This window comes from Oratosquilla oratoria, chromosome 18, assembly GCF_046742065.1.
Source record: "Oratosquilla oratoria isolate Oo_2021 chromosome 18, ASM4674206v1, whole genome shotgun sequence".
Lineage (NCBI taxonomy): Eukaryota > Metazoa > Arthropoda > Malacostraca > Stomatopoda > Squillidae > Oratosquilla > Oratosquilla oratoria.
In genome coordinates, this window is record NC_134794.1 from 32,429,521 (window position 1) to 32,444,520 (window position 15,000).

General features: G+C 41.1%; 2 protein-coding genes across 2 annotated transcripts in view; one reads left to right on the top strand and one right to left on the bottom strand.

Annotated features, from left to right (window-relative positions):
- The window catches only part of LOC143035151 (transient-receptor-potential-like protein), a 271,230-nt gene that overhangs the window by 31,409 nt on the left and 224,821 nt on the right, over nt 1–15,000 (bottom strand). Inside the window, exons 10-11 of the mRNA XM_076201780.1 lie at nt 5,248–5,408; nt 4,433–4,589 (exon numbers count right to left, since the gene is read on the bottom strand). Coding sequence (XP_076057895.1) covers nt 4,433–4,589; nt 5,248–5,408 — 318 coding nt within the window. The remainder of the gene's footprint in view (nt 1–4,432; nt 4,590–5,247; nt 5,409–15,000) is intronic.
- On the top strand, nt 7,443–8,662 carry LOC143034909 (uncharacterized). Its single transcript, XM_076201252.1, has one exon. The coding sequence runs from the start codon at nt 7,596–7,598 to the stop codon at nt 8,382–8,384; it is 789 nt and encodes a 262-aa protein (XP_076057367.1). The 5' UTR covers nt 7,443–7,595; the 3' UTR covers nt 8,385–8,662.

The window sequence follows — 15,000 nt, forward strand, 5'->3', positions numbered from 1 at the left end:
AATGTGAATTACACACACACACACACACACACACACACACACACACACACACACACACACACACACACACACACACACACACACACACACACACACACACACACACACACACACACACACATATGTACTCATGTACACGCATTTGTACATAAATGTTTCTCCTGTAATATAGTTCCGAGGTAACTTTGAACCCAAGACATTATTAGACTTTCCATTCTCCACATCACCAGTTTGTATTACGAGAATAAGCGTCGTAACTTACGATGTCGTAACTTACGATGTCGTAACTTTATACCTTGTAACTTTAGACATCATGCCTTTCAACGTTGTAACTTTCAAAATTGTATGATACCATTCCACCTCCCTTTCAGTGATCTTTCAGATCCAGGTTGCACGAGGTACATTACCTCTCAAGCAAGTAAAGAAACAAAGTCCCCGTGATGTCACCACTAGGGCAGAAATAAGGTCAAGACGAGATTTTTCGTGACCTATGACAAACCTATTGATGACGTCATGCAGGGTGTAAATCTTCATTAGGTCTGATACCCTGATTTCGTTCTCTTTGTGATTCGCGCCCGGACGCCCATACCATGCCCTTTCTAGTTCTACAGTGACTGAGTTCTGAATTCGAACCGACAGCGGCTTCAATTCCCAGCCAATGGGACACCTCCCTCCTAAGCTCCACCCTAAGCTCCGCCCACTCCTCGTTTCCTACTTGTAGCCACACACCTTCCCGAGTCCATCCTACATACAGTATATTTATTTATTTATTATTTATTTATTTTATTTATTTATTTACTTATTTATTTATTTATCTATTTCTATTTATTTATTTATTTTTTGACAGGGGCACGCTCGGACCTCAAACTTGCAGGTGGCTTGGAACAGTTCATACATTACAAAGGATTACAAAGGCGGAGCATACCGACAGGAGACCTTTTGATCCATATCTAGGTCGGATGCGAAAAAAAAAATCACATTAATAATAACATAATAAATAAAAACTATAATAATGTAAATAACAAATGAAATACATAAATAAATGCATAGGTATAGTTGAATAATAAACAAACAGGTAAATAGTAAATAATAATAAATTGACATATAACTAATAATAAATGAAAATCAAACAGACAAAAGATAAAACAAAAACAAATAATATAAGATAAATTATAATCATTACAGCATCTTACTTAGGTATTTATCTAAATGATTCTTAAAGCTTCGAACTGAACTACATTGCACTACCTGTGCAGGAAATTTATTCCATCCATTAACTACACGGTTGGCAAAGTTGTTTCTACCCACTTCCAAATTGAATCTATTTCCGGACAGTTTGAGACCATTGTTTCTTGTCTGATTCTCATTCAATGTGAAAATTTGGTCACTTTTGATGTTGTCAATTCCCTTTAAAATCTTAAAGACCTGTATCAAGTCACCTCTGAGTCTACGCTTTTTTAGGGAAAACAGATTCATTTGTTTTAGTCGATTTTCGTATGATTTATTTTTGATATTTGGAATAAGTTTTGTGGCTCGCCGTTGTACATTTTCCAGTCTGTCAATGTCTTTAATGAGATTCGGTGACCATACGGAAACAGCATATTCCAAATGTGGACGAACTAACGATTTATATAGCTTGTTAATGAGTGATGGACTTTTGAATTCAAAAGATCGCGCAATCAGTCCCAGAATCTTATTTGCTTTCTCAGAGGCTGAAATACACTGCTTGGATGATTTGAGGTCGTTACTGATAATTACGCTGAGATCTTTTTCACTATCCACTTTTGTTAACGAATTTCCAAATAACTTGTAATCGTACTTACTGTTATTTTTATCTATGTGCATTACCTTGCATTTACTTGTGTTAAATTTCATTGGCCACTTTTCAGACCATTGCTGTAATTTATCTAAATCTTCTTGAATATCTAATTGGTTTGAGTGATCATTTGCCACTTCGCACAGTTTTGTATCATGAGCAAATTTGGAAACAGTAGATTTTAGTCCATGGTCTATATCATTTATATATACTATGAATAGAAGTGGCCCAAGAACGGAACCCTGAGGAACTCCACTTGTAACATTTTTCCATCCAGAAGTTTTTCCATTTGAAACAACTCTCTGTTTTCGACCATTCAACCAATTACTATTCCAACTTAATAGGCTACCACTTATTCCGTGTAAAGCTAATTTAGTAATTAGTCTTTCGTGTGGGACGGTATCAAAAGCTTTTGCAAAGTCTAGATATATTAAATCTATATTGTTTCTTTTGTCATAATTCGAGATAACTGTGTTGTAGAATTCGAGTAAGTTAGTCACGCAAGAACGTTTCCGTCTGAAACCATGCTGGCTATCATTTATCAAACGGTTACTTTCTAAATGATGTTCGATAGCATCTCTGATGATAGTTTCCATTATTTTTCCTACGATTGAAGTCAAACTTATAGGCCTATAGTTATTTGGTTTCTTTTTGTCACCTTTTTTGAATATGGGAGTAACGTTAGCTAGCTTCCATTCTCTTGGGACATCTCCGGATATGATGGATTTCTTGAAAATAATTTCTAATGGAACAACAATCTCATTTTTCATTTCCTTTAAGATTCTTGGATGCCAACCGTCAGGCCCTGGTGTTTTATTAACTTTGAGTTTGTCTATACACCTTTTAATTTTTTCTTTTGTTATATTTACCGTAGTGAGTAAGTTTACCCTAGACTTTTCACAGGTTTCAGTTTGGAATTCACCTTGAGGTGTTTCGTTTACGAATACCGAGCTAAAACTATTGTTTAAGATATTACACATTCCTTCATTTGAATATTCAAGTTGACCGTCAGCAGATAATAGTGGACCAATGTGATTCCTAACAACCTTTTTATCTCTAATGTAACTATAGAATTCTTTGGGATTCTCTTTGGATTTATCAGCGATGTTCATTTCGTATTGTCGTTTTCTTTTTTTTTATTGTCTTTTTTAAATCTCTCTGTATTGATACATAACTTTCATAGTCATTAGATGCACCCGAGCACTTATATTTCTTATAAGCCTGTCTCTTTTTAGCAATACTTTTTTCAGTTTCTTTGTCGAGCCACTTTGGGCGAGCCTGATTTGGGGGACGTCTGTCCTTAAAAGGAATGTAAGTTTGAATCATCTTAGTGAGCGTATTTTGAAATATTTCCCACATCTGATCTACAGGTCTTTCGTTTAATTTTGCCTCCCAATCTGTAAGCTGAAGCTCCTGACGTAGTCCTATGAACTGAGCTTTACTGAAATCGGGTATTTTAGAAACACAAGTATCTATTCTAAAATTGTTTAGGAGTTTGAATCTAACTAGGTTGTGATCGCTATTTGCAACAGATTCACCGACTTCTACATCAGTTACCATGAACTCAGGAGAGATGGTGTCCACGCTATGACGTCACTCTTGCAGTCACGATACCCAGAGGAAGCTGAGGTCACCTCAGGTCAAAGGTAAACAGCGGCTGGGGGCCATTATTCTAAGTGGATGCCCTTCCTATCTTCTGCGATGTGGCCAGGATTCGAACATACATCAGAAATGCCGACGCGGTTACCAGACACACGCGTTATCATTGAGCTATGGAGGTCCTCCAGCCCATCCCATGTGGTTTTGTCCCTCCTGCTAGATTCCCTCTTATTCCCACCCGCTTCTACAGCCACTTCTCTTAAGTCGAAGAGTCTCATTTTACTCCCATTGGCCACGCTGTTCACCTCAAATCTCCACTGGTCAAATTCATTCTGGTTTCTTCCATATTTCCGCGTGCTCTTCAAACTCTGCTCCCCCGACCCTCGCTCCTCTCCCCCCTCTTTCCATTTAGCTCTATCACAACCCGTCCCTTTCCCTTGGTCCCACCTACATTCTCTTTAGCTCCACCCTTCACCTAGCTCCGCCTCCACTCGCTTTAGCTCCGCCCTTTCCCACCCCCTTTTCTTTAGTCCACTAGTCTTCACTTCCCTTTGCTCCACCTCTCACTGTCCACTTTCATTTAGCTCCACCCCCCCTCACTTATCCCCACCTCCACTCGTTTTAGCTCCGCCTTTTCCCACCCCCTTTTCTTTAGTCTTCCTGTCTCCATTTCTCTTCGCTCCACCCCTTACTATCCACTTTCATTTACCTCCGCCCCCTTCACTTAGCCCCACCTCAACTCATTTTAGTTCCACCCTTTCCCACTCCCTTTTCTTTAGTCCTCCGGTCTCCACTTCTCTTAGCTCCACCCCTTACTATTCACTTTTATTTAGCTCCGTCTACTCCCCGCCTCCACTCCCCTTAGCTCCACCCCTTCCCGCTTCTATTCCTCTTAGCCCCACCCCTTTTACTTTAGTCACGCCTCCATTTCAATTAGCTCCGCCCCGTCCCGCCTTTTGCTCTGCCCATTCCAAACGAAGGACGACGAAGAGAAACGGTAAGGTAAAGAACACTTACGTGTTAAAGGCGTCCGTGCCTTGGTTGCAGGGCTGCGAATCGGACTTATTGGCGTCGCAGGTGGTGGAGGGCGAGTCGTAGTACCAGTACAGCTGGTTGAGGCCACACGCAAAGCTCGTCAGCACCAGGAAGAAGATGAACAGGAACTTGGCGATGTCTGCAACCGAGGAGGAGGAGGAGGTTGTCAGTGGGCGGAGGGAGGTGGTGAGTTTGTGGGAGGAAGGGAGGGGGCGTGGCTAGGAGTGTGACCTAAGGAACCAGCCTTGCGAGGTAGAAGGTGCCTTTGACCTTTTCACCTCGGCGACTTACCTGATATCTATTATGTTCTGTTTAACGTCAGACGAGTCCATTCAGTTAAGGATCCGGACATGGGTAGGTAGAGGGGTCTCGACCAGTTCAAGTCCTCTTTTGTCTCGGGTCCACCTCTCACTTGAATAGATTCGGCCGATATTAACTAGAACAAACTCTATAAAGCGCGTCACCAAACCGAAGGGGTTTGGAATGTGCTGACAGTGGTGGTTGTGATGTGGGGAAGGAGGGAGGGAAGGAGGAAGGGAGGGCTGTGCTAGGGAATGACGATAATGATGGTCCTTGTGGTAGTGATCTTTATCGTCTAAATACTTCGAAGAACGGCTAAAAGGGTGGAGAGAGAGAGAAAGAGAGAGAGAGAAAGAGAGAGAGAGAGAGACAGTAGAGAGTAGAGGGAGAGAGAGGAAAAGAGAGAAAGAGAGAGAGCGTGAGAGAGAGAGAGTAGAAGAAGGATGTTTGGATGAGGGAGGATCTTGACTTACCAAAGACAGTCATGCGAGACTTACCGATGATCATGCATCCGAGGGATATCTGCAACGGCCCGAGATGTGGGTTTGTTTGGAACAAGTAGATGATCCGGGCGAAGGAGAAGACGTTGGCCACCGCGAAGACGCCTTCGGCGATGAGTGTCGGGTCGTTGGTGGGCCAGTGAGATCGGTTGACCTCTCTGAGTTCGGGAGACAAGAAGCCGAAGGTGAGTAGGTTCCCGGCACACACCCAAGGGGGTATGGGCATATAGGCACCAAGGCGATGGCCTCTATGCCCTGAGGGTTTAGAGTTCATAATAGATTGTAACCTAAATTGGAAAAAAAAACTGACATTGCTTGAATAGTGCACGTAAAGAAAAGAACACACCAACGCACATGGCTTGATAGTGTGGTGGTACAGCGCTCGACCGCTAATTGTACGATCCGAGTTCGAGCATTGGACAGGGCTGAAAATTTCAGCTTCACGGTACTGCGAGCCGGCATACCAACTTTGGTGGGCAAGGAGGTGTGTGTGTGTGTGTGTGTGTGTGCGCGTGTGTCGTGTGTGTGTGTGTGTGTGTGTGTGTGTGTGTGTGTGTGTGTGTGTGTGTGTGTGTGTGTGTGTGTGTGTATTCACTTTGGTCTTTTAACCTTGGTCTTTGGATCACGTGTTGGACTCGTGATCGACAGCTATTTCCCTCCCGGAAGAGAGCTCAGAGCTCGTATGACCGATCTATGGGTAATGCTATGACCTTACACACACACACACACACACACACACACACACACACACACACACACACACACACACACACACACACACACACACACACACACCCAACTCCCCGCCCACGAGAGTCAGAGTAAGGACCCGAAGCGCAGCGATACTGAAATAATTTCGGCCCTGGGCAGGATTTGAACCAGGTACTGCGAACACCACCGTCGTGGCAGTCCAGCACTCTACCAACCGCGCCACCGAGTCGTGTGTGTGTGTGTGTGTGCGCGTGTATATGTGTGTGCGTGCATATGTGTGTGCGCGCGTGCGTGTGTATGTATGTGTGTGCATGTGTGTATGTGCGTGTATGTATTTGTGTTTGTGCATGTACGTGTACGCTTGTGTGTGTGTGTGTGTGTGTACGTGTACGTGTGTGTGTGCGTGTATGTGCGTGTGTATGTAAGCGTGTGTGCGTGTGTGTATGTGTGTGTGTGTGTGTTTGTGTGTGTATGTGCGTGCGTATGTGTGTGTGCGTGCGTGCATGTGTGTGTGTGTGTGTGTGTGTGCGTGTGTGTGCGTGCGTGTGTGTGTGCGTGTGTGTACGTGCGTGTGTACGTGCGTGTGTGTATGTGCGTGTGTGCGTGTGTGTGTACATGCGTCTGTGTATGTGCGTGTGTGTGTGCGTGTGTGTGTGTGTGTGTGTGTGTAAGGTCACAATATCACTTATAGATCGGGCCTGTGTGCGTGTGTGTGTGTGTGTGTGTGTGTGTGTGTGCGTATGTGTGAGTGTGCGTGTGTGTGTGTGTGTGTGTGTGTGTGTGTGTGTGTGTGTGTGTGTGTGTGTGTGTGTGTGTGTGTGTGTGTGTGTGTGCGTGCGTGTGTGTGTGTGTGTGTGTGTGTGTGTGTAAAGTCACAATATCACTCATAGATCGGGCCATAAATGAGTTTTGAGCTCTCATCCGGGAGGGCACTAGCTGTCGATCACGAATTCAACATGGGATCCGAGACCGTGGTAAATCACATGTACACACACCCACACACACCCACACCCACACCCACACCCACACCCACACACATATGAACCCCTCTCGCCAGTTATCGCTTTGTATCTTTTTTCCACGCCCACACTTGCCTTCTCTTACAAAGACCCAGGCGTTTTCTTTCAGCGTCAACAGACATTTGCACTGTCGAAATTCCTTGCATTGAGGTTTCGCTTTCCTGCGTTCCGGATGGACTTAAAATGTTCTCTGTTATCCCGGAAGTCTGACGGAACTCCATCGTTGGTAAGTGATATTTCGTGGAAAATCTCCTCAGAAGGACACTGCCTTAGTCTGCAGCGCGAGCATGTAAATAGACCTAACTCCCAGCCGTGTATTAACTTTCTTCTTGTAATGTGAACTCGACGGGGTTATCACGTTTATGCATATTTTCGCTCTTTATGAAATTCTGTCAGAGATCAGTGTCTGTCGCGGGTATAAAAAGCGGTCCTTGGAAGCCTTCTGAAGCACTTGCAGTTTGGTCCACCTGGAAAGCACATCAACAGCTGGATCACTGCTCCTAATACAGCTTTAGTCCCCCTTTAGGACAAATCTTCCAAAGAGTCTTCTGGTCTCTCCTGAAGACATCTCGTTTTCTCTCCTGAAGGAGACCTTCCTCGAAGTCCTGTGTCGTCATGACTTTCAACCCGTCCATCCTTGCGGTCCTTCTGCTCTTCGTCCTGTGGTGCTCCTCCAATGTTAGGAGCTCCCGGACGTCCTTGGACATCTTCGAGGACGAGTTTGAGGCTAATGAAGCGAAGCCAAAGTTGGCCGGAATGGTTGGTCGATGGCCTGAGATGAAGCCTCAGTCATTTTACAAGCCTTCTTCAGGAAGGTCTTTTCCCGTCTCCTCTTCCTCTTCCTCATCTTCCTTTTCCTATCCTCCGGCCACATTCAAGAAGGAGACGACAAAGAAGAACTCAGAGATGATCGAGGTCCAGCGGAGGGGCTTCCGGCAGATCCTGAACGCATCCTACTTGGACATGAAGCTGTGGTCAACCTATTCCTGTCTCCCGAACTTACTGGTCAACATGACGGATTTTGTCTCCCGCAGCGACATCTGCAGAGATATGAACGTGCCCCTCACCTTCGACGGGGGTGACCTCGGGGTGGTGGACCCTTCTTGGGTTTCTGACACCAGTTTCCTCGGGTTATGCCCCATGGGTCTCCGAAGTAGGCGCCTTCCGACGAACTACGAGCCCAAGGTCATCGTGGAAGGCACGTGCCCGTGCGCCGGTTCGCGGTGTTCCGTGTACGGGGGCGGGTATGAGTGTGTTGCCGTGAAACGAAACGTCCCGGTGTGGATCAAGTTGTCCAACAGGAGCGTGATACCGGACGTGATCTACATTACGGTGGCGTGTGTCTGCGCACAGCGCCCGAGCAGGCCCTCGGCCTACACGGATACTCCGATTATAGAGAGTTAGAAACCTTTCCAGTCCCTTTCGTTCGAACCGGAGAGACCGTATGTTCAGAAGAAATTAGGCCGCTATTTGCAGTGCTGCGTGGTTCTGGATCCTGTATGTTTTGTTGTATCATACGAAAGTATGACCGATATATACGTCAGGTCTTACGCAAACTCGTTGCTGGAGAAAAGAATTGTACTGGATTTACTTATTTGTAACATAAACAAACCATAAATATGTCCCCATCTCTTTCTATCTGTCTTAAGAAATATGGAAAGATAATAATAATAAAATGATTGGCAAGCAAATTGACAAAGTAGTATGATTCGCGTTCCTCAAGGCATTTTTCAAGCAGGTGAAAAATTCGCATGATTTATTCCAAACACTACCCATCAAAGAACCTTATTAATGTGATTTTATTTTCATGTGGACGAAGGCTTCAGTTCCCCTTATTGGGGTGGAGGGTGGGGGTAGCATTGCCAATGAATACACGCCCATCCAAACTCACTCTTTTACCATATGTTCCATCCTTCTGGGATTGCTCGTTTTCTTTATTTATTCATTCAGTCATTTATTCATTTATTCATTCGTTCATTCGTTTATTCGTGTATTCGTTTATTCATTTATTCGTTTATTCATTTATTTATTTATTTATTTATTCATTTAATCGTTAGTCATTTACTAATTGATTAATTTCTTCATTTATTCATTTATTCGTTTATTTATTTATCATTTTATTCATTTATTCATGTATTAATTTATTCATAAATTCATTTATCTACTAATTTTTCATTTCCAACATAAGTTTTGGTATCTATCGAATGTCAGTTTGGAGAGGAACACATAATAACATTCAAATTTTGATCTTTTATCTTTCTCAATAAATTGCTCCGTTTTCTTTTGTCCTTGGGTCAATTTCATCTTGATAACCTTGATTATAACCAATTACCAAACACCTGATTTACCCAAATCCCATCTAACGTGTTCAGTACAGTCTCAATGAAAAGCTCATCGATGACACACACTGGCACCATTCACAAAAGAACATAAGAATGGAGGAGTCTACAAGATACCATAAGGCCAACACTAGGAAGTTCCATGTCCCTTATCACCTTTTATTTCCACCCATGAACTTATCTAATCTTAAACTAAACAAATGTTTCAGCGCTCACTACAGGGTTACTAACGATGGTATTCTTAAAAAAAAAATCCCTTCCAAGGATTTATATAAGGAAAGATTTTTTTTTAAGAATACCACCGTAAGATTCTTACGGTGGTATTCCTAAGAAAAATCTTTCCCTTCCCAGGATTTATATATAAGATTTATATAAGGAAAGATTTACACAAGGAAAGATTTTTTTTTAAGAATACCACCATAAGTCTGTTCTATTCGTTAACCACTCTGCTGGTAAACCAGCTCTTCTTAAACCTAAATTTGTCCAACTTAGATCCATCACTACAAGTCCTACCCTCCTATCTTATTGGTGACTAAAATTTCCTGTGTGATTCACCATGGTTCTGGATCACGTGTTGGACTCGTGATCGACAGCTATTTCCCTCCCGTTAGAGAGCTCATTGATCTCTCTCTCTTTCTTACACACACACACACACACACACACACACACACACACACACACACACACACACACACACACACACACACATACGTCGGTAGAGGTGAGAACGAAGTTTGGTCTCCAGAGAAAACTGCAAATTTCGAGGATCACAACGACAAAGAAGTACCTGTGTTGTATTAATAGGGAAGGGGAAAGCTCGTGGTGTAGTGGGAAGGTGAAGAAAAAAGAGAAGGGGAGGGATTACTGAGGAAAATGGAAGGAAATGCGGAAGTGGACGAATGGGCCCAGGATCTTAGGAGAGGCGTAAACAAACGGGGAGCAGAATATACAGACGAACAACAAGGAAGCAGAGGTGTGAAGAGCAGAAATATAGATAAAGCAGCTCAATGGAAAGAGATGATAACTGCTTTTATGGATTTAAAGAGGGAGGAGACAACGTCCCCCGACTAGTAAATCTAGAGGAGAAACTTAAAAAAAAAAAAAAAAAAAAAAAAAAAAAATCAACGAAGAATGGAAGGTTAGGTTTGATAAGTTGATAAACTGGAAGAACTAAGATAGGAGAATAAAAATCTAACTAAAGAAGTAGAAGAATTAAAAAGACAGTTAAGAGAGGTAAAGGAAGAGAATGAGGAATTAAAAAGGAATAATAAAGAAAATAAAGAGTCCATAACAAAAGAAGTGGAAAAAGGTTCAGGAGAATAATAAGATTAAATTTAGAGATATAGTACAACGACAGATGAAGGAACAAACTGAAGGCACAGTTATTAAATTGATGAGAGAGAAGGAGAATATAGGAAGAGACTTAGCAGATAAAAAGAAATGTATAATTATATTAGGGATGGAAAAGAAGTATAATCTAAATAGGACTACAAGAATAAAGGAGGAAAAGGAAAAAGTAAATAGTATATTAGAAGTAGTTCAAGAAGATGAACCAGAAATAGGGAAACAAATAGAAGAAATGTATAGCCTCGGGAAATACAATACTGATAAGACCAGACCGATTAAGGTTAATTTTAGGTCACAAACGACAGCAGAGAATATCTTAGCAAAAACAGGGAAAGTAGCAGACTGAGCAATTTAAACAGGTATGGATAAAAAGAGAAATGAATAAAGAGGAAAGAGAGGATGAGAAAGCAAAAAGCTAAGGAAAAAACGAGAAAAGAACAGAGACAGAAAAAGAGAAATTCTATTGGAGAGTAGTGAATATGAAAGTGAGGAAATGGTTCATAACAGAGAAAAAACGGAAGGGAAACAGAAAATACGATGGAAGTAGCAGAAAATTAAAAGTGGCTTACACAAATATAGATGGATTAATAACAGGATTGAACGAACTGAATGATTACTTGAAAGAAAAAGAACCGGACATAATGGAAATTGTAGAGACAAAATTGAAAGGTCCACTACCACCCACCACCCAACAGTGTAGGACATGGTGCATATAATTGTTGGATTAGAAACAGAGAGGTAAAATAAGGGAGTGGAGTTATGTTCCTGACTAAGAAGGATATAAACGTGAGGAAAGTCACATGTGGAAAGAATAGTGTAGAGATGATTACGATGGAAGTGGAGGACAAGGATAGGAAGAGCAGGAAGTTTGTAGTAAATTATGTGCCTCCTAAAACGGCTTCATGGGAAAAGAGAAAACACAAAAATATGTTAGAAGACACCAGGATATCACTAAGTAAGATAATGGAAGATGGAGGACGAATAATTATAATGGGTGACTTTAATTGTAAAGAAATCTGCTGGGAAGAAATGACAGTGAAGGGTGGAGATGACCTATGGGGAAATGTACTACTTGATATGATTATTGAGCATACAATGACGCAATGGATAGAAGAGAATACCAGGTATAGAAATGAGGAAGAACCATCGAGACTGGCCCTAATAATCACATCAGAACCCGAAATAGTTGACAAGATCGAATATAAAACACCAATAAGTAAAAGTGACCACATATTGGTTGAACTGGAACTAAATGAGGAAAAATACATGAAAAAACGAACAATATAGAAAGGGAAGATTAATGTATGAAAAAACAAACTTTGACAAAATGAAAGAATTCTTTCAAAAAGCAGACTGGGAAAGAATACACAAGGAGGATACAACAGTAGAAAAGAAATGGAGTATTTTGACAAAATTTTATAAAGGAGTGGAAAAGTATGTGCCAAGACAAAAGCAAAAAAAAAAAAAAAAAAAAAAAAAGGATATGTAAAGTGCTGGTACAACAAAAGATGTAGGGAGTTAAAAGACAAAAGAGATAAAGCTTGGATAAAATGGAAAAAATACAAAAAAAACTGAAAAATTGAAAATATATACTAGTTATAGAAATCAATATGTACAAGTGCGCAGAGAAAAGATAAATTACGAAAAAGATGTCATAGAAAAATGTAAAGATCAACCAAAACTATCTTACAGATTTGTAAACAACAAACTGAAAAACAAACAAGAATTAGAGAAACTACGACAAGGAGGAGTCGAATACACAGAGGAAATAGAAATGGCAGAAATTATGAACAAGCATTTTAAATCGGTGTTTATAAGGGAGAACATACAACCTAGAGATATCGAATTGGAGGAGAGAGTTCCCCCTATGAAAGAGATAGAAGTATCAAGAAATGAAATAATGAAACATTTGAGTAATCTCGATGTCAGAAAATCGCATGGACCGGATGAAATGTCAAACTGGATTTTGAAAGAATGCATGAATGAACTAACAGACAAAATACAGAGCCTAATAAACAGTTAATTGAAAGAGGGAAAAGTTCCGGAAGATTGGAAAAGAGCAAATATAGTGCCTATATATAAAGGGGGAAACAAGGAAAACCCAACTAACTATAGACCGGTCTCTTTTACAAGTACGATAGCTAAAATCTGTGAAAGAATGATCAAAACTAGATGGGTAAAGCATTTGGAAAAAACAACGTACTAAATCTAAGACAATTTGGATTTAGACAAGGACGATCATACGTCACAAACTTAATGTGTTTCTATTCAAGGCTAATAGATGTAATACAAGAAAGATATGGATGAGCTGATTGTGCATTTCTAGAACTGAAAAAAGCTTTTAATAAGGTGCCACATAAGAAGTTGCTAAAGAAATTAAAAACTGCAGGAGGAATACAGGACAAACTACTGAAGTGGATGGAAGACTTCTTGCATGAAAGAAAAATGAGAGTGGTGATAAGAGACACTCTAATTGGAATGAAGTGATAAGTGGTGTTCCACAAGGAACAGTACTGGCCCCAATAATGTTTGCTGTATATATTAATGATATGGATGAAAGAATTGAAAGTTATATGAGCTTCTTTGTGGATGATGCAAAATTGTTAAAAAAAGTGAATATTGAAGAAGATTGTGAGTCACTACAGAGTGATCTCAATAAAGTATGGGAATGGAGTAGGAAGTGGGATATGGAATTCAATATCAAGAAGTGTAGTATAATGGAATTTGGAAGAAGCAAAAAAAGAATAGTGGGATCATATAAGTTGGGAGAAGAAGAAATAAAAAAAAATAGAAAATGAGAAGGACCTGGGAGTCATTATTATGAATAATATGACGCCTGAGAAGCATATAACTTTTTTTTTTTTGAGAAACTTATAATTTAATAAGAACAATCAAAGTGGCTTTTATATACCTGGAGAAAGAAATGGTGAAGAAAATACTAGTTACTTTGATAAGACCAAGATTGGAATATGCAGCGACGATGTGGTCACCAAGTACAAAAAAATGTATAACAAAACTTGAAAGAATACAAAGAGCAATTACAAAATTGGCACCAACACTCTCAGAACTATCATATGAAGAGAGACTAACAAAACTTGAACTACAGACATTAGAGCAAAGAAGAGAGAGAGAGGAGACTTGATAACTATTTATAGAATCCTGAAAGGCATAGAAACTATTGATAGAGAAGACCTAATAAAATGGGATAGTAGAAATACAAGAGGACACGGAAAGAAAATCAAGAAAGACAGTTATAGAAGGGACCTGAAAAAGAACAGCTTTCCCCACAGAGTAATAGACATCTGGAACAAGTTGGACGAAAAAGTGGTGAGTGCAAAAACAATTCATGAATTTAAAAACAGTTTAGATATAATGAGATATGAAGACGGGACACTACGAGCATAGCTCCCCTTCCCGTAAAATACAACTAGGTAAACACACAAACACACACACACACACACACACACACACACACACACACACACACACACACACACACACACACACACACACACACACACACACACACACACACACACACACACACACACACACACACACACACACACACACACACACACACACACACACACACACACACACACACACACAACTCTCCGCCCACGAGAGTTGGAGTAAGAACTCACAGAGCAGCGATACTGAAATTATTTCAGCCCTGGGCGAGATTCGAACCCGGTCCGCCGTAGTGGCAGCCGGGAACTCTACCAACCGCGCCATCGAGTCTGTTTGTTTACACAGACGTGACCCAGGATGTCTGGGTGGAAACTGGCCAGAAGGGAGCGCCATCCCAAGACGTTAGGGCTCTCCTTAAGATTCCCCTCCGAAGTAAGGGCTGGACAGCTTAGAACAGGGGTTCCCAAAGTGGTCGATATCGACCCTCAGGGGTCGATGAGACAATCCAAGGGGTCGACAAATAGCCAAGGGGTCGAATGGGGGTCAGTAGATTACTAGGGGGTCGATATCGACCACCATGGGTCGATGAAACCATCCATGGGGTTGAAAGGAGTCAGTAGATTGCTATGGGGTCGAAAGGCAGTCTTTGAAATTAAATGGTTAGCATAAAATGACCCTGTTCTCTTCCCGTACTGAAAGAGTGAGAATAATCAACCAACCAATATCTAAACTTAAAGAAAAACCATGTCAGTTCACTCTGAGTCGAAAATCCTCCCCATTCTGTGCATGTAGGGAGAATCTCACATACACACAACCACATCGTGAATCAACATCAAGATGACGAGCTTGTGTAATATTATTGGCTTGAATATTACTTATTGTAATATAATAAAGAATATATAACATTAATATTCATTCTA